Source organism: Gymnodraco acuticeps, unplaced genomic scaffold, assembly GCF_902827175.1.
Source record: "Gymnodraco acuticeps unplaced genomic scaffold, fGymAcu1.1, whole genome shotgun sequence".
NCBI classification, from domain to species: Eukaryota; Metazoa; Chordata; class Actinopteri; order Perciformes; family Bathydraconidae; genus Gymnodraco; species Gymnodraco acuticeps.
Genome location: NW_022989867.1, coordinates 1806632 through 1827263, shown reverse-complemented (window position 1 = coordinate 1827263; position 20632 = coordinate 1806632). Strand labels below are relative to the sequence as shown.

General features: G+C 42.0%; 1 protein-coding gene across 1 annotated transcript in view; it reads left to right on the top strand.

Annotated features, from left to right (window-relative positions):
- Positions 1-20632, top strand: part of LOC117533069 (cytosolic carboxypeptidase 4) — a 157461-nt gene that overhangs the window by 41353 nt on the left and 95476 nt on the right. Inside the window, 5 exon segments of the mRNA XM_034196693.1 lie at positions 588-651; positions 886-1032; positions 1896-2027; positions 7922-8015; positions 17803-17840. Coding sequence (XP_034052584.1) covers positions 588-651; positions 886-1032; positions 1896-2027; positions 7922-8015; positions 17803-17840 — 475 coding nt within the window.

Genomic DNA, 20632 nt, shown 5'->3' with positions numbered 1-20632 from the left:
GCGATAAGAAAGCCCACCCATTTAGAGGGAATATATGATTGGTCAATTGTACTGTCAGTTGACATTACTCTCTCGTTCAGCTACTATAGCAGGCCCTCTGTGAATTCATAGCAGGACCACCTGTTACTGTCTTCACAGTAACTCGCAGAGACGGCTAAAGGAGCTTCTTTCATTTAACCCTCCACATTCCAACAGAAACTGAATAGGCAGATTCGAAGGATTTATTTCTTTGGAAATGTTATTTTAAATACAATTAAATCAAGTTATTTTGGTAAAACTAATGAAAAATATAACTAAAAAAAAAATATATATATTTTTTAATGTTTTTAAATATTATTTTGTAGAATATCTTAGGCCTCAGAGAGGGCCTAGAGGGCCCTGACGGCTCGCCACTGTTCAAAGTATTCCTGAAGTGGTGTAGGGTCATGTTGGTTTCTGTGTTTGTTATCTGATAACAGGCTTTTGTGTTTTCTTATTTCTTCACATTTTCCATCAAAGCCTTTTTCCCATAGGTTTTTGGTTTATTGTTTAATAGTTATTTAGGGTTAGTTTTCATATGCTTTCTTACTTTGTTCTCTTGTCTACAGAATGCAGGGGATGTGGAGAGTACCTTACATATTCTCAATGTCCTGGATGAACTTCTATCTGCTGGTAAGTTTAGTTCTAACCCCTTGACTGCAATTCAATAAATCAATAGTCAATGAAGCAGGGAGGAATGACCTGCAGGTAATGGAATGGGTGGGAAGGACCAGGTTAGGAGAATCAACACGTCGAAAACATTTAAATCCATCAGACTCTTTCAGAAGTCCGACCTCCGTCCTTCACTTCAAGCCAACTTCAGCTGTTTTGAGCTCTAGTATCTCTAGTATCTCTCTCTGTGTTCAGGTACGGATCGTCGTATCCACTATATGATCAGTAAGGGTGGCAGCGAGGCCTTGCTCAGCGCACTGGTCACCACTGCCCGCAGCTTCAGTCCCAACTACACCCTCCTGCTGCCACTGCTGCACCTGCTGGCTAAAGTTGGACAGAGAGGTGAGAATGGATGAAAAGGTAAATGAATGGAAAGTTGATATCCATGTGGATCCAATGAGCCGTATTGTATATTGGAATTATGTCAATACGCATAGGACTAGTGGTCATTTAATTGGTGTGAAACTTGACTTCACTGAATAAGAAAAGCTGTTTTGAGTGTTCGGATTTTCACAGCCTCGTGAAACTTTACAACCACAAACTACTGAGTAAGATCATTCAGAGGATTACTTATATTGACAATAAGGATATGGTATTTTCAGAACGGAAGTGCTCGCCACCCATGCCCCAAAACTTTATTGATCCCAAATCACAGCATGCCTTTCCATTGTCTTCCGCAAGGTATTGTCCAAACAATATTTGCTGAAGGGATATTTGGCCATTTGTCCTTACTAATTTATCTGATTTATGATTAAAACAACTTGACATACAGTGCTGAGCTGAGGCTCCAAGAGTTCAGATGATGTACACCACACAATGTTGACTTTGTCCTTAAACATCTCTAGTAATGTGCTTATTATAAAGATTCCAACTATTTGTGCACACAAATTGCATGATTTAGACACCTTTAGTGTAATAGGGGAACCTAGACATAACATAATTATGCGACTTTCTCCTCTTCCCACTCCAAATAAATGGTAAGCAACATAATGTAACATCAAAACTAGGAGTTTAAAACCTTTTGAGGTGAGCAATACATTTGTTTTGTGTGTAAGCCAACAGAGCCAATCACAGGGATGGATCAGTAGGAATAATGAATATTGATTATAAAATACATTAAATTGTTAGCTGGTTCTGAACTCTTCAGCTGGACATGCAATCTACACATACTGTACATGAATAATTTTATATTTGTGTCTGCACAGACCGCCGAATCGGTATGAAGGCAGATGAGGCAGGAGCTGTGCTGCTGACTCTGAATCTGCTCAGAAAAAATGACCAGCACGCAAACAGGGCGGCAGCGTGCCTCTGGGTCATCCAGGTGTTCTGTTCATCAGGTACGAAAATGTGTTATGGTTCACCTTCACTCAGCACACTTTACTCTACAGATCATCCTTCACTGTCTCATTAATTTCAGCTTCCCAGACTATTTTCCCAGACACTAACATCACACAATTGTGTGGTAAGTTATCAGAGACATAAGTATGAATAGCTTTCACCCACTATATGTTAGTAAAGCAGCAAACCAATCATACAAACTGATGTGATAACTTGCAAATGCTCCATTATTTATCAGATTTTTCTGCTTGAATCTCTTTGGACATTATCTTTACATTATGAGCAACAATGAAAGCAAGAAACGTGGAAAGAGCCAGTAAATGTGTTATTTGATTTTATGTGTTACGTTTAGAAGGAAATCTGATTGATTGGTAAAAGTGACTTTAAAGTTAGACTTTTCTATCACATTATTCACAATCTAAGGACTGCCACGCTTTGAGCAGGAGGTCAGAAGAAAATGCATTAACAAAAGGGAGGCAGGTATAACAAACAAAAAGCGAGATTTAAAAACCAAAGGACCAGGCAAAATAATACAAAGCACCTAAACTAAAGATGGACTAAACTGGGATGGCAAGAAGAACAAAGTAGCAAAATGAGGGTCAGCTAGGGACGCATGCCAGGCTGTCGTCTGTTTTACCTGATGTTGCCAGAGAACACTGGTAAAGCCAGGCATATACAGTACTGTGTACTCACAATACTTATTACAAAACAAGACACAGCTGTGAAAGGTAGGCAACACAAAAAGGTCAGAAAAGGTTCAAAAAGGTAAAAACACACAGGTGGAAAGAATCAGGGCGGGGCAGACAATCACAAAAGGCAGAAAAACACAAAGACAGGAATTTAAACAAAAAAAGTAGAGGGTTCTACAAAATATAACAGGAAACCCAAAAAGTCCAACACCAGGATTGTGACATATCTATAGTAATGACACAAGATTTAAGTATCAGAAGCAATCTTGTTCCCGTTTTTAGTCCAAGCATTATTGGCCAATCACATTAGCGGGCTTTAGTTTTATGCGCTTTGGTCCAACTGATGATGAGTTATATCTCTCACAGGCTCCACCCTCTACTGGACACTATGGGTACTCCCATGTATCCTATTCACGCACGCATTCCTTCACTGAGACTTCCATAGACGTAGCCGGCCCTTGGGCGGGCCTACCTGAATGCGCGCGCACCTCCTCGCATAAGAGGCGGCCTCGCCTCCTCATTGCTACATGTAATGGTCAGGAGCGACAACAGCACCACAGTGGCAGCGGGGAACTTGTGGTTATGGGCTGCAGAGGTGGTGTTATCTCTGAGAGCCCTCCACATTCCGGGTCTGGAGAACAGGGGGGACGACCTCATGCCGAGGGGCGGACCCCTGCCAGGCGAGGGGGCGCTTCACCCGGAGGTGGTGAAGCGGATCTGTTCGCCAGCCGGCGCAACACCCACTGCGCACTGTTGTGCTCCATGGCTCTGAGCGACGACCCGCCTTTGGGGGTAGACGCGTTGCACACGAGCCATGGCCAAAGAAGCTGCTTTACGCCTTTCCACCATTGCGTCTCATTCTCCCTCTCCTGGGGAGAGTGAGGCGGGAACAGACGTTCATCTTGGTAGCACCGGATCGCGTGGGGGCGCCGTGGTACTCAGAGATGACACAGATGAAGGTGGGCCAGCCCTGGGCGCTCCCCCAAGTTTGGGGGGTGATCTCCCAGGAGGCAGGTGCAATCGGGGCGTTACCCACTCTGGGCCACCCCCTCCAGGCTTGGCTCCTGAGGGGGACAGGCTGAGGCAGGATGGATTGTCTGATAGTGTTATTCAGTCTATCCAGGCAGCTAGAGCGGGATCCACCACAGTCTGTTACAGGCCAAAGTGGCTGGGATTCCGGCGATGGTGTGAGGAGCCCCCTATCTTGTAATAGGAGGTGCGCATGCATTCAGGTAGGCCCGCCCAGGGGCCAGCTATGTCTATGGAAGTCTCAGTGAAGGAATGCGTGCATGAATAGGATACATGGGAGTAACCATAGAGTCCAGTAGAGGGCTCCGCTGTGCTTATATAACAAGGGTTACCATACGTAACCCGACGTTATAAGCAGTGCTGGAATTGGGCCGGTACTCACCGGTACGCAGTACCGGCACTTCTGGTTCTGACCCATGGAGTACCGGCACTTCTTGCTCAGTACCGGCATGCTGGCGGTACTCCGGTACTCATGCACCGTGCCAGTACTCAACACTCTCCCGCCGTTCTTATTATACATCCATATATATATATACAGCCGCCCGGTACTCAGTAGATGCGTCATGAGGTGCCGAACGGACATTCTCATCGCTCTAAACCGCTGGAGTTTCACAGCGGCTGTCAGCTGTTTACTCCTGTCATTCAAACAGAACGTGCTGGAGAGGGGGCGGGGCTTATCTTCTCCATGTAAATACTGTGGTGGAAACGACTATGTCAAAATTAACCTATTTGACCGTGATTTAATAGTAATACACGTTTCAAAATAATAATAATAATAATAATGCCGAAGTAACAACATACTGAAAACTGTTAGTAAAACCATGTTTTAATGCTTTACAATTTACATACCTAGATGCACGTGTGTTGTGTTTATGCAGTGCAACTCCCACCCAGTGGGTGGCTATGTAGAGTGATAGAACAGAGCAGGCACGCCCCCGAGAGAAGGAAAGCAAGTCACGTCACAAATTAGCATTTCTAAAATGTTAGCGTGGATTAATAAAAGTGCAAAAAGACAGCGGTTGTCGCCGGAAGAAACTTCAAATACAGAGAATGCTGTGCCTGTGTTGGAAATTGTGTCTGATGGGGAGCTTTCTTTGGTTGATCCTCCTGCTCCAAGTTCTAGTGCATTAGCATTAGCACTAGCTCCGCCGCCTCCTCCAGAGCCTCTAACGTTAGCTGCTGCTGGCGCAACTGCCACCACCAACACCGGGCAAAGCGATGCACCTGACTGCTGGACAACGGACCAGGTGCAATATTTTTGCAAGACCAATGCATGGCTCCTTCTTAAAGATAAGAAGCTAGGATGTCGGATATGCAGAGATGTCAAATCTTTGGGAATACACACTGGACAAGGACTGAAACTGTCAACTGAATGGGGTGAGTGTGCAGTGTCTCATTTCGGTGTTGACAAGGGCAAACAACAAGCTAGCCTGAGAAAAAAAATCAAAGAACATAAAGAATCACAAGTCCATGTAGAAGCTGCTGACATCCTTACATCTGCTTCACGTGAAACTATTCAACATCAAGTGCAGTCTATGCATAAATCTGAATTAGACACCACTATCAGAGTTTTTCGAACGGCATATAAAATTGGCAAACATAGCCGGCCATTCACAGACATGCCAATTGATTTGAATGTACAGAAACTGAATGGGCTGAACATGGGCAGGGTTTTGCACTCCAATAAAACCTGTGGCGAAATCATCGACCACATAGCTCATGAGCTGAAGAAAAAAATGGCAAAAGACATTACAGAAAACCAAAGAAAACTCTGTGTTTTGGTCGATGAATCTACCACTATTAGTGGTAAAACGGTGCTTGTTGTGTGTCTATGCTCAGCATTAGCTGATGCTGAGCCCGAAACGTTTTTTTGGGAGCTGATCGAGTTGGATGGAACAACGGCTGATGACATCACAAAGGCGTTAATGGAGTGTCTTGGAAGAGATTTTAACGAGGACTTTTTAGGTCAGTGTTTCGTTTCTTTGCATGTGATGGGGCTTCAGTCATGCTAGGGAAGAGAACAGGCGTTGCTACCCAGTTGTGTAGTAAATTCCCAAGCCTGTTTGTGTGGCACTGCTCCAATCATCGTCTAGAGCTGGCAGTTGGGGATGTGGTCAAGGAGGTCTCAGGGCTCAATCATTTCCAGATCTTTTTTGACAAACTCTATTCCTTGTTCCATGCCTCCCCCAAAAATCAGAGGCAGTTAGCACAGTGTGCGCAAGCAGTCGGACAGCGTCTCCTGGTGATAGGGCGTGTTTTGTCCATCCGCTGGGTGGCTTCAAGTGAAAGGAGCGTCAGAGCAGTCTGGGAAAACTACCGAGTGCTTCATGATCACTTCACAAATGCTGCAAACGACACGAGCAGGGATTCCAGAGACAGAGCAAAGTACAAGGGCCTGGATGATGTGCTCACATCTGCAACGTTTGTCAGCAATCTGGGACTGATGTACGATGCGCTCACAGAGCTCAGCGACCTCTCTCGGCAACTCCAAAAAAGAGAGATGACACTGCCTACAGCAGATAGGCTCTTAACTCGAGAAATACGAGTTTTTGAATCCATGATCACCATGCCTGGCCCACACATGACTACAGTTCATACAGCTCTAGCTGAGAAGTCCTTCAAGGGTGTTGCCCTGCGTGAGAATGGCAGGCTTGTACAGATTCATGCAGGTCAGTTTTTCCGCAGTATGGTAGAGAATCTGAGACACAGAATGACTTCCACAATCTCCTCTCATGTCAGCACAAGAGAAATCCCATTACATGGCCGGGAGGCCCGGGACAATCAGCTAATCCAGGACATGAAAGTTATCCATCCTGGAAGTTGGCCTGAAGAGGAGTTAGACGTACAGTATGGGGACGTAGAGGTGCTACGTTTGTGCGAAGTGCTGAAAGTGGACAGAAGAGAGACTGTTCAGGGCTTTCGCTAATACAAGGAAACCAGGGCATCCCGTACACCTGCTGCCATGGAGCCTCTACTGAAAGCAGTCCGAACCATCACTGTCTCCACTAGTGAGTGTGAGCGGGCATTCAGCTGCATGAACGATATCCTTACTGCAAAAAGGAATGCTCTCTCTGTCAGCCGACTGTCCAGCCTGGTTTTCATTAAATGTAATGGACCATCACTAGGACAGTTCAATCCGGAACAGTATGTGAGGTCCTGGCTGGCAAAGGGAAGGAGAAGTGCTGATGAAAGAGCCTGTCCAGCTCCAGCCCCTGATACTGATGTCCCCAAGGCCTTCTGGAGCCTTTTCTAACAATGTGAAGTATATTGCAAAGCAGCTCACCCAGTGAGAAGACTTTTGGCATAATGTGCCGATTTGTACAGATCCTGGAGATAGAAGGACTTCAGACCAACCAGGGAGTTATCTGATCAGCTTGGTGTTCAATGTAACTCTTTACCATGGCTCAGACTTTGTTACTTGCAGTTACAGTTTCTCATTTTAGATTGTGCAAATTTTGCATTTGTTTTTACATGTTCTTTGTTCATGCTCTTTATCATTTTTCTGAGTTGGAAAGTTAGATTGCATCATATTTTACTTTATACATATTTGTATTCTTCAGTGCTGAAGTATATTGCAAAGCAGCTCAGCCATGTGAGAAGACTTTTGGCACTTTTTCGTTTTTCGTTTTCTGAGTTGGAAAGTTAGATTGCATTCAAAATGTACAGAAATACTTAATTTTGTTAAAGCTTTTTATAAAAAATGCTTCTGACCAGAGCTTTGTTTCCTTGTCATTAATGTTGAACACCACCAGAGGGGCTCTCACCTGAAAGGTCTCTGCTTCATGTGTCTTCAGCAGAAGATCTAGACTTTGATTGCTATATTTTCAGTTAATATTGACCTTACTGAGCTTTAGCCATATCCGCTGCCTATCATAAAAAATGTTAAGTACAGTGAACCTTTCTAAAATATACAGTAGTAAAGAGACAAACCCACCAGCATTATAGTAGCCAAATTCTTGTTTGTGGGCTGTATATATAAAATTGACTTGAAAAAGTTGCTGATTTTAGAGTACTGGCACCTTTTTCATTCCAATTCAAGCACTGGTTATAAGACTAAGAATAACTTCCTCATCAATAAATATTTTTAAACATATTAATTTCAATTAAAATGACACAATAAACCTCAGATTTTATTTGCCATGTTATCAGTTTGTTAATGTGTGTTCTTTTTGAAGTTTCTACAGCAAACCTAATAGGAGAAAATCAAGGACTGGATGTCATCTATCACCTCATCCCTCACTATGCCACTACAAATCAGCACACCATCAAGTAAGTATACCCAGCCTTCCTGCAGTTGACACATACATCCCATATCTCTCGTGATCACACTCAGTCTCTGGATAACACTAGCTAAAGGACAGATATAGTACTCTGCACTATTATCACTCAGTCATCACCTCCAAGCTAGCATCCTAGCCTTAGCTTGGAGGTGTCAGCTAATGTGCAAATGAATGGCAATGTATGGAGGTTATGGCCCCTGGCTGAGCAACAACATTAAATAAAATCCTTCTCACAGCAAGGAACCACATTATGATGGACCACTGACATTCAATCACTTGTTAATTCAATGAGCACCTTATTTATACTTTGGTAGATGGTGGACTTAGCATTAGATTCTGGTGTCAAAGGCCAACATGAACAAAACGCTTAATTTAAGCCTTCTTACCCTCTCATTTCAAATGTTCAGTGATGGTTTCCGATGTCTGGTTGGTCCAGTTTAGATCTGGTTCATTTTGATCTCTAGATATTTTCCTCAATCCAATAGCACTTCCAGTAGCTGCTTTCTCAGGGTTGCCAACTTTGGGTACCTGGCTGGAGTGAGATTTTGATATCATGGGTTTAATTACACATATGCGCACTAAATGACTGCTTCCGTGTCAGTAGCGGGACCTTAGCATATATATAGGAAATATATACAATATATAGAAAGACACAATATTGGACACAGACTATAAAGGGCACAAAGTTTCATTCACTAATGAAAGTCAAACACATGTTTACACTGTTTTATTGTGTGCATAGACCTGTCGCGATAAGCAATTCATTGACTTATCGCACGATAAATAAAAATAAACTCGATAACTTTTCTGACCTCGATAAATTGCCATTTACATGAGGATGTGACTAGCAGTTTGAAAGGATGTACTTGAATTATTATTATATATTATCATTATGTCAGTGGTCTAAAATGGTCATACAACGGTGCCGACAATATTATCGTTTATCACAATAATGTCCGGGAACATTTATCCAACTAAATTAATTATCGTGAGAGGCCTACACATGAAACACACACACACAAACACATCTACAGACTTACTCCAAACTGCCAAATATATTAATTAACTCTCACTCTCATACACTCTTTGACTCTATTTTGGCCTAGTAGAACAATAAGCATCAGACTTTCACTTTTTATCATTTCTACTGGATCTTAGATCTGCGCATGCGCAATACGGGTCGGGGATTGACCAACCGGCTCCGACTGCTCTGCTGTCTGTTAACGTTGTTAAGAGTGGTGGGGGCGGGGAGGGAGCGGATCGACAGCTTGAGCAGCTGCAGGGGCGGATCTAGATAAATATTAATGGGGTGGCAAGAGGGTGGCAGGATATTTTGAGGGGTGGCATCACCCACTGCTGTACAGTATATGCTGATTTAATTGCAGTCATATCAATTAATGTTAACTTGGAAAGCCACAATATTAATATTTTAATTCAATAACATAGGTGATATTATTATGGCACATCAGTAAAGCCTTACATATAAATATATAAGGTGGCAGACATAATTTAATGAATTTTAACTGAACAATAACTGAATGAGTTTGTTTCACTCTTAGACCAGCAGAGGTACCAAATCTATGAAGACTGCTGCAATAAGTAATTTAATTAACTGTCTCATCGATGTTTGTCTGAATGAATATAATACTATTAACAATCATATTATTCCTATCAGCTGTCAATCACTGTTATGATTCACATATTCATTTATTATTGAATAACATATATGTTTTGGAGGAGTTAATGATGAATGTTCCACAAGATGCTTGCTCACCCTCCTTCAAATTTGAAAGACAAGTAATTATATCATGTATCAAAATTCAAAAGATTCAAATCCCCACTGACACAGTGAGGAGGAAAGAATGGCTGGCTCAAGTCAGCAGGAGCAATTTAACTATCACAAAAGACAACAACAGCAACAAAATATGTGAGGTAATCATATTTTTCACAAAACAAAGACCACACCATTGGGAAGCTTAACGTCTGTTTAATCAAAATAAGGAACAGGGAGAGGCTTGCAAAACTCTGGGAGTTGAGACTCAGGTGCAGGGTGAGGGTCTCATTGCAGGTCTTCAGGCTCCATTGAATCCCCCTGGGGTTCTTGTGCTGAAAGAGGGAGACAGGAGAAAGGGTTAGATACATCTAGCAACCTAGAGGATGGGAAATTGCTGACCTATTTTAAACGTACCATGTGTTTTCACTCTCACTTAAGTCCCTCTCCCTTTGCCATCAATCCAAAAACAGCTGAGCTGCAACATAATACAGACAGGTAATAATCAACAGAATCACAAGGACATTATATGGCTCTGCTAAAAACACTCACCCATAAGTTACGTTTTAGTTTACTGTTTAGAAGTCTCAAATATGCACTCTAAATCCATATCAATAGCGATGTATCACAAAAATAGCTCTCTTCCTTATTATTGTGTAACGTTAACTATATTATACTAGCTTGAACTCCAAAATGGATATCCTCATTTCACCACCTCCACCCACTACAATCACACGCCCCAATGTTATATTTAACTCATATTTAACTCCATCCACCCCGGACAAAAGCACGTTAAGAAGCCCCTTTTCTCTAATTCCACAACGTTGGATGAAATAACATTAGGAGAACGGATTAATAGGCTGTTCATGGTTAACGTGTGTTGCTCACTTTATCCGGTATCCTAGCCTAATCTGTTTAGTTGTCCGGTTGAAAATGAACGCAAGCTCTATGCCCATTGTAGAACAGGAAACAGAAGTTGGTCCAGGTTCTGGTCAACCCAAAATTGTGATAGAGAGAGAAACATGTTTTGTCATTCTGCCACCTCTAATGCTTACAGCAAGTAATCAATACCTCAGAAGGGTTCATGTACATGTAGGCTACGGTTTGTTAGCTTTTTGCTTAAACTACCCATATACAGTAGCTATGTTGCCGGCTAGCAAACTCACCCTTATCTGAAACGATCGGATAAAAGGTTTCGTCAAAGGCATTGCAAACAATAACGTGATATCAGAAAACTAGAAATGTATAACTCACCTGACACTGTGCCGTACTATTCTCTTCATTCGAGTCTGTCATGTCCTGTAAATGCATGTGTAAATGTCAACGATGGATGTGTAATAAGAACGTCAATAGCCTGATGGCAACCGAAAATCCCTCTCTCATCTCAGATAGAAGATATGATTGGAGACGACCAGCCAATCAGAATTGACCTTCTCGAGTTCTCCGATTGGTTGGTTTTGTGGCACATTTGTAACGCTGTGACAATTTGAGCGAGCAGGGAGGCAAAGCTGGGCGCGCACAGGGTGGAGAGGTCGAGTGAGCGAGGGAGAGAGAGCGCGTGCAGCGGTCTGCTTGCGCACGGAGCAGGAGTTTTATGAGAGAAAATATATTTCTCTGTGCTCAAAAATGTTCAAGTGCGCGCTCAATAGCATTTTCTGTGCTCAACATGTTTCATTGCGTGCTCAGGATAGAGGCACAAATATAACATCAAAGACCGCAAATACCTCATTCCTTCCGTGTACTTGGGTCCGAATACTTCTCGTTTTGCGCTGTCCCCCCGTTCAAATGAAATCGCCGCCAATCATATTTCCAAGCTCTCACCAGGGCCGGGGGAGGGGTTACAAGACCCGCGTCTTGTGCAGCATTCACTTGCAAAAGGTTTCGTCAAAGGCATTGCAAACAATAACGTGATATCAGAAAACTAGAAATGTATAACTCACCAGGGCCGGGGGAGGGGTTACAAGACTCGCGTCTTGTGCAGCATTCACTTGCAAAAGGTTTCGTCAAAGGCATTGCAAACAATAACGTGATATCAGAAAACTAGAAATGTATAACTCACCTGACACTGTATCGTACTATTCTCTTCATTCGAGTCTGTCATGTCCTGTAAATGCATGTGTAAATGTCAACGATGGATGTGTAATAAGAACGTCAATAGCCTGATGGCAACCGAAAATCCCTCTCTCATCTCAGATAGAAGATATGATTGGAGACGACCAGCCAATCAGAATTGACCTTCTCGAGTTCTCCGATTGGTTGGTTTTGTGGCACATTTGTAACGCTGTGACAATTTGAGCGAGCAAGGAGGCAAAGCTGGGCGCGCACAGGGTGGAGAGGTTGAGTGAGCGAGGGAGAGAGAGCGCGTGCAGCGGTCTGCTTGCGCACGGAGCAGGAGTTTTATGAGAGAAAATATATTTCTCTGTGCTCAAAAATGTTCAAGTGCGCACTCAATAGCATAAAATGGACCCAAGCATACTTGGGTCTGAATACTTCTCGTTTAGCGCTGTCCCCCCGTTCAAATGAAATCGCCGCCAATCATATTTCCAAGCTCTCACCAGGGCCGGGGGGAGGGGTTACAAGACTCGCGTCTTGTGCAGCATTCACTTGCACTTGGACATTAGTGATTTTCTCTCATAAATGTCCGATGAGCCAGAACTTTTCTTTCAAAACAAAGATGCCAACTGGGGTGGCAGCAGGGGTGGCAAGGCTATTGTTTAGGGTGGCAGTTGCCACCCCATGCCACCCCGGTAGATCCGTCCCTGAGCAGCTGTCAACTCAACATTGTAAATAACCAACCAAAAACGATCGCCGGTTCATCTTGTTTTTGGCGTGAGAATAGTTTGGGCAGCGTGAGAGCGTGAGATTGAGAGTGAAAGCGTGTGTCACACGCCAGATGCGTGAGAGTTGGCAACCCTGGCTGCTTTCTACAGGAAGTTCTTCTTGCTACAGGAAGTTCACTTTTAGTGTAAATTGACACGAGTCTGACATCTGATCATTTATCAATGTTGTCTGAATTATGTTATTCTCATCAAGCTTCACTACACAAAAGTCCACCACCAAGAAAAAAACCAAGATGTTTTTCTCTGTGTTTTAACTGCATTTTGTGTTATGATCAAAATAAACCTTTATTCGTAAAGCACTTTTCATCCACAGAATCAGCTCAAAGTGTTTTAAAAACAAGGCATACAGCACAAGATAGACACAAAACAAGATAGAAAAGCCAATTAAAGGGGGAAGTCGCTTATTAAAAGCTATTCTAAAAAAAGAATGTTTTTAGTTGATATTTAGAAATGTCGACTGAGTTTGCCTCTCTAATATTTCCTAGTAGGGTGTTCCACAGCTTGGGAGAATAGTTGACAAAAGATGGTTGACGATTGGCTAACCCTTAACCTAACCCTGACCCTCTTTATTTCATTGTCCCCAGAGAGAAGAGTCTGAATTTTTGCTTCCTAGCTTTAGTCCAGGACTATGTCAGGCCAGCGTTTCATCGCAACAAAACATAAATCAAATAATCCAATAAAATGGCAGAAACATAAACATGTTTTGGGTAGTTTGCAGTACAATCGGCTGGCATAGTGGACAATTCATACAAACAAGAAATGTTTAGCTCCACTGAGGCTCGAACCACATTTCCATCCCGATGTTTTTTTCATAGACGGGACCATAGACGCCACTAGTATCATATCAAACTACTTTTAGCTTAATGGTATGGCACTATGAAAGTCTTGGTCACTGTCTGCTTAATTGAAGCTAAATTACAGTTTACAGGGAAACAAGATCAACATATCATAATTTCTCCCAACTCATGCATAGACTCTGACTCTTATGTAAGCCACCATCCTTTCTCCTCTTGGATCGTGTGTCTTCTGCCCATCTGTCTCTGTCAGAACTGATGGCATTTGGCTCAAATAGCCTGCATCTTCCAGTATACCAAGTGGAGCATGCCAAGAGCACCAGAAGTACTGGCCTCTCCGTCCGGCTTCATGCCAGGCATACCAGCACCTGATCAGCCATAGTGAACATGAAACTCCCCTGCTGGTGTGAGGGAATCGGATGCTTTGACATTACACATTTATAGCCCTCAGTGTGAGTTTTCTGTATCATTTTCATACAGAATCCAGCTGTTAATTGTCCTAACACAATTAGAAAAACTCGGAGATTCCAGATATCAAAGCCAGCTGCTACTTTGGATAATTTGCTAGAATTGGCAACTGTGATATCCAGTGATGTAATAAGAGAAACAAGGCAGTAGATATGCCATTTCCCTTCAGTGTGAGGGGCAGTTAAACATGCCTGTCACAATGATTTATCCAATTATAGCTATGATATGGCGACCGTCAGATATGTCGGTTGGCTGCTGTGCACACTTTTAAAGCAGTAAAGTAAGTCAGTCAGCTGTACAGCTAAACCTGTCCATCCATTCTCAACTGTCAACAGCACTTAATCCCTCAGTCCCATCTGTTAGACTGCAAGGCACCTCAGCACTTCTTACTATCCTCTTTACATTGTTGCAGGTTGGAGCTACTGCAGATTGCAAAGGAGCTATTTCTCTTTGATTGAGAGGTTTTAAATCACAAATAACTTGTAATGCATGCAGGGGATGTGGAGGTCTAAGGTTTAATTTTGTTAAAGGTCCGAGGTTTTCTGGTTTTGAAATCTTTCCTTGTTGACTTCCTTGATATTCTATCAGTCACAGTGGCGAGCCGTGACTTTTATACCTAGGCCCTCTGACCCCCCTTCCCTCGATAAAAAAAAAAGAAGAGATATTACGTCACAGCGTATACTTCAGCGGAATATCAAAACCGCGGCCCGAGGTGCAAAACGCATCAATGACAGCGACCCTCTACCACACAAAACAACACCATTTATATAAACACCTCTCATGACAGGGCACCCACAGCCAAGTAACAATTACAAATGAATTAAGTCGGCACGGCGGCCCGCATTGAAAATGACTTAGGCCTACCTTTGATGATCAAATCACTGAAACACAAAGTCCATCCTCCTGTCCTTTTGGATCAATCAATCAATCAATGTTTATTTATATAGCTCAATATCACAAATGTTACATTTGTCTCAGTGGTCTTCACAGTTTGTACAGAATATCAGTATGACAATGCGACACCCTCTGTCCTTAGACCCTCACATCATACAAGGACAAATATTTTTTGGATGAAGCACTTGATGGCGGGCTCATGCAGCTGATCTTTTGCCACTCCAGTTTATCATTGTAACTCAATCTTGAAAATGAGTCTGACTCGGTTAATAATTTCGCAACAATGTCATCACTATCACTGAAGTGAGCCATCATGAACAAACTTATGCTAATTATAAATCTATCGATCATAAATCTATCGATTAGATTTATGATTCGAAAATAATAAAAGTAGGGTAGACATGTGGATATTATCCGGCTGAACAAAACGTGCATTTATCTAACAGGTTCGTTTTCCACAGACCTTATTTCAAGCTATTTTCCAAAACCCTATGGAGAAATCCCATTGCTTTTTTGTCGAGTGAATCCGAGCGCAGCTTACTTCCGGGTTTTAGGATGCGTCACTGCACCACTTGCATAGACCTCACAGCGGGCGGAACTTGTCATAAAGTCCACGAAAATAAAGCCCGCCCATTTAGAGGGAAGATGTGATTGGTCAATTGTACTGTCATTTGACATTACTCTCTCGTTGAGTTACTATAGCTGGCCCTCTGTGAATGTACTCGTCTTCACAGTAACTCGCAGAGACGGCATTTAACCCTTCACATTCCAACAGAAACTGAACAGGCAGATTCAAAGGATTTATTTGTTTGGAAATATTATTTTTAAATACAATTAAATCAAGTTATTTTGGGAAAACTAATGAAAAATGTAACAACAAAAAAATATTAAAAAAAATATTTTAAAAATCGTTTTTTTTTTTTTCATGTTTTTAAATATAATTTTTTTGAATATCTTAGGCCCTCACAAAGGGCCTAGAGCGCCCTGACGGCTCGCCACTGATCAGTCAATTCTTTTTGATCCTCTTACCAATATTTTGAAATAAATTATCCGATTTTGAAATTCATGGATAAAGCGCACTGGTACAGACACTGAAAACCAAGAAAATGACACAGAAGCAGGCAGAACATTCAGGAAGTTCAGTTTACTTTAGTCATGCAGGCAGCTTCAAAACTGGGAAATCTGTCAAACATTGTCTGTTTGATAGATTGTCTATTTCCCAAATTTCAAAGGGCATGCACACTAATCAGGGTCCAAAATGACAGGGGGGGTCAGTAATGGCCAGCGCAGATAAACAGACTAATAACTAAGTAAAACTCTGGAGAGCTTCATGTTCAATACGATCAAATGCAATCAATTGAGAGTGAACTGGTAGATATGCTGTGGGGTTAATTAGGTATAGCAGGTGGGGGGATGGGCTGAGGGACCCAAGTGAGAGGAATGAGCTGATTGCAAGGGCAGTATATGAATTGACAAGAGGGTTAATGAAATGCAAAACCTGATTAAAACATGTAAACGGACAGATCTGGGACTTAAACATGCCATTCTCTTTTCTCTTTCACCTATTCACTTCAACCTTACAAACTGAAGACAAAGGGGAGAATATATACTTATGATGAAACCATTTTTGGAACAAAGGGCCAACTTAAAGACAAACATTAACAACTACACCACAAATTGAACAAAACAGGACCGTAAGTCTTTCAGCAGTGAGCTGAAACAAAAGCACAACAAAATGTTGCCAATGTAATCTGGTACATTCTGATTGACTATCTGTTTTCAAGAGTTTGGCTTCAGGAACACATCTTTAGGAGCACCAGCATCCTTAGCACTTGTGACTCAAATAAATATAAAATGCAAACATAGAAATTACATTTCAGGAAAAGTTTTCTTTTCTTATTTGCATATTTCAGATCGGTTGACTTGACTTGAGGCCAAGTACACTGACTTAAGCTTTGTTCGTGTTTAACATTAAATGTTGCAGATCAAATAAGTGTATATTCTTGAGGCAGTCTTGCATTTTGTATTAATTGATTAGTTTCTAGTGGCTTGATTGATAGCTATAATTGAGTATTATCTGCATAACAAAGAAAGTTAAAAGAGTAGTTCCTTATAATATTGCCTAACGGATGGTGATCAGAAAATGTCCAAGTACAGAAACTTGTTGCACTCCATGACCAATCGTAAACACATACAAATTGAGACGGTTCAGATAAATACGAATTAAGTCAGCTCATAATACTGTTTGTGAATACTTGGACATTTGGAGGACTATCAATTACTATTAATCTCTTCCATAGCACATACATAATCACAGTAACACAGTCGTAGCTGTCCCTTTGAAGAAGTGTAGTATTTCCCATCCTCAGTAAACATAGCACAAACCCTGAGGTCCTGGCCCCCCTGTGAGTAACACCCAGGTTTACTTGCTGCTAGAAACTCTACACTGCACAGAGATACATTCTTCTTCTCAGTACACATGTACAACATGCACGTGTCTGCTGTCAGGCAGAGTAGAACTAAATGTCTCTGAACAATACCAACACCAAAACAGCTTCTATACTTGCCAAAGCTCCACCACACAAAGCATGTAAGAGAGAAGAAACACAGTATAGAGATGACAGGATGGAGGAGGAGAGGAATATGATATTAAACGACAAAAAAGACAGAGAGAATGGTACTGGGGAAAAGATTAAAAAAAAAGTCATTCCAAATCACATATAACCTAACTTACTGTACCATGACTAAATAACGTCCCTAATTAAAGTCTCAAACTAGATGCTGACTTTTCTATGACAAGGGATAGAGTTATAAAATGATGTGATGTTCTTTCAGCAGTTTATACATTTGATATATTATGGAGAAGACTGTGTTTTTGTATTGTGTCCAATAATATACTGTTGTGCTGTAAGAGCAAATTCACACAGAAAATAAAAAATTAGGGTTAGGGTGTTAAAGCGTTTGTTAATTCGTTGTCTGAGAGACTAACTGCTCCCTCTTTTTTTTCAGGGCAGCCATTGATGCCTTTGCTGCTCTGCTGTGTACGAGTAAGTTGCCATGATTTTCATTATTTACCAGCTGATGGTTCTCATCATATATGCTGTACATCACCATCATTATCATCACTACACAACACTACCCGAACCATTTCCCAGGATCGCTCAGTGTTTCTTGGGGGATTGTCTTGTTTAATTATATATTTATCTTGTTCCATATATTGTATAGCTGTTCATGCTTTGATAGCGTGATATCTCACTGTACCTCATATTGTATCTAGTGCAGCTATAGTGGGTTTGAATAGGAGAAGCATGAAGGATCTTGTGAAAGCTTGTAGCTCAAGTAACACTAACCGCTAACGTAAGTTCAGTCAGTTATTTATCTGTTAGCTAACCTCAGTCATCTGTGCTGCCAAGACTCTGAGCTCTGGAGCATTTAGTCTCAGAAAAATCTCAGTTTAGCACGTTAGCATGCTAAAAAAAAAGAGCCAATTAAGGGTAAACACAGAGTTGAGCTGAGGCTTTTGGAATCTCATCAGTTCTTCAGGTATTTGATCATAAACAAAATTATTAGACATATTTTAATGCTGACCTGATGATGGCGCTAGATGACATGTTAGGATCCCTAAAGTTATTGCAATTCATCCTGAGAAGAGCATACATGTTCATCAAACAGTTATTGAGTGGAGGACAAATCGAGATATAGGGTTGTTGTGTTCCAGCTGGACTGGGTTTCAGAAATCTGGAGATACTAGTTGGTAATTTCAAAATAGTTCAACGCCCACAAAAATATGAATTGTTGTTCATAAATGTAAAAAAATCAAAATATATATATTTTGAGTTTTCATTTATATAAAATCTCCCTTCCTCTCCTGGTGGTAAATGTGATAATGGGTGGTTATGGGATGTCTCTGTTGTAATGCTTATGTTGTTCCTACAGGGGTCACTTTTACTCTTTTTTTCCAGAACTGTGTCATTTACAAGCTGAGCAGTTGATGGATGGTGTGTGTGTGTGTGTGTGTGCGTGTGCGTGTGTGTGTGTGTGTGTGTGTGTGTGTGTGTGTGTGTGTGTGTGTACGTGCGTGCGTGCGTGCGTCCGTGAAGGATTCTGCCATATTACAATAACAACCATTGGAAAAAAAAACTCAGTGAAAACTCAAATTACATATTAAGAAGACAGAAGACAATAATATATAAAGCAGCTCTCATAGTGAGTTGAAAGCCAGAGAAAAAAAAAACAGAGGCAGCCAACATGCAGAGGAAATCATTCCAGTGATTACGGTCCACAACTGCAAATGTGTAGACAGCCGTAGATCGAGGAGGATGATCCTAGTACGCCAAAACATGTAAAACAGTCAAAGGTAGCAACATTCTGTGTTCATCCGACTGATCTGCTTTTAAAAAATTACTTTTTTGTCTGGTATGTTAGTTTTCTCTATGAAATAATCAGCCAAAATCAATTTCAAAAGTGCTAGGGTCAGAAAAAGGCTCTATGTGGACGCAGACCCTAACTCCCTCCTGGCTTCTACAGTATATCACACATGCATCTCCACACCTCTCTCTCTGGTTACTCCAGCATGTTGAAACATGAAATATCCTCCAGAGTGCCGAGGCTCTGTGATTTACATCTGTAGACAGTATGCTCTCTGGGCTTAAGGCACCATCATATATTCCTGGTAAAGGAACCAAAGAATAAAAAGTATCTGAGGTCTGAAATATGATATTTTATTATAAGACTAACATCCTGAAGTCCTTAGTGGTCCCTGGATGCTGGACGATTAGACAACATGAAAGTGTTGGACCCATTCCATGGTCCTAGATGTGTCCTCAGTGTTGACAAACATAACAGCCAACAAGAAATAATTAGGAAAAGAAAAACACAAAAAAAAACATAGTGTGAGGATCTTCCTTCTTTTCCCTTTTTTTGTGTTTGTTGTTGTCTGTCTGTCTTCCTGGCTGGGTGTGGCTGACCTACTTTCGATTCCCGCCAACTCACTTCCTCAGCTGTTGCTCGTCACTCTGATTCAACTACTCACCTACACCTGCTTATATACCCGGTTTTCGTCATCCAGTATTCACCAGTTCGTCGTCTCACCACAGTGGTAATACGTCTTGGTATTTAGCTCTTAGCGAAACCTATCTCAGTGTTCCTGTAATACCTCGCCTGTGTTCCTCCGTGCATCTCCGCACACCTGCTCCAGCCTGCTCGCACTCGCAAACTGGATCCATGGCTTCGGACCTCCGCTCCGCCTCCGGAGATACTCCCTGACCCTGGACATTGTGAATATCAATTCCCTCAGCTGTTCAGCATCACCGGTTTTGGAAATAAAGCCTTTTGTTTCTTAAACTTCAGTCTCCTCTCAATAGTGTTCAGAATTGTGGGTTCACACCTGTAAGCTCTCGGAGAGCGTAACAGTACGAACTGGTCAATATGAACCCCTCTGACACTGGACCGGATTCCTCCGCTGTTCAGCACGCCCTGTCTCATCAGGGAAACCTTCTGGGTCAACATGAGCAGCTAATCCGAGCTTTAGTTGACAGCAATCAGTCCATGGAACATCACATCACGAATCTTGCAGCCCAGATTTCAACCCTGACGTCTTCTGCTGCAATTCCTGCACCCTCCAATCTCCTTCAGGAATCCACTCCATGTCGGGATTTTCCCATCACCGACCCAGAGCCTTTCCACAGAGAGGTGGAGAAATGCAGAGGATTTATTTTTCAATGCAACAAGGTATTTCGCCAGCGCCCCTTGTCCTTTTCTTCCGATGTGACTAAAATTAACTATGTGTTGGGTTTGCTTCGTGGCAAAGCACTAACCTGGGCCGAAGCATTGAGTTCAT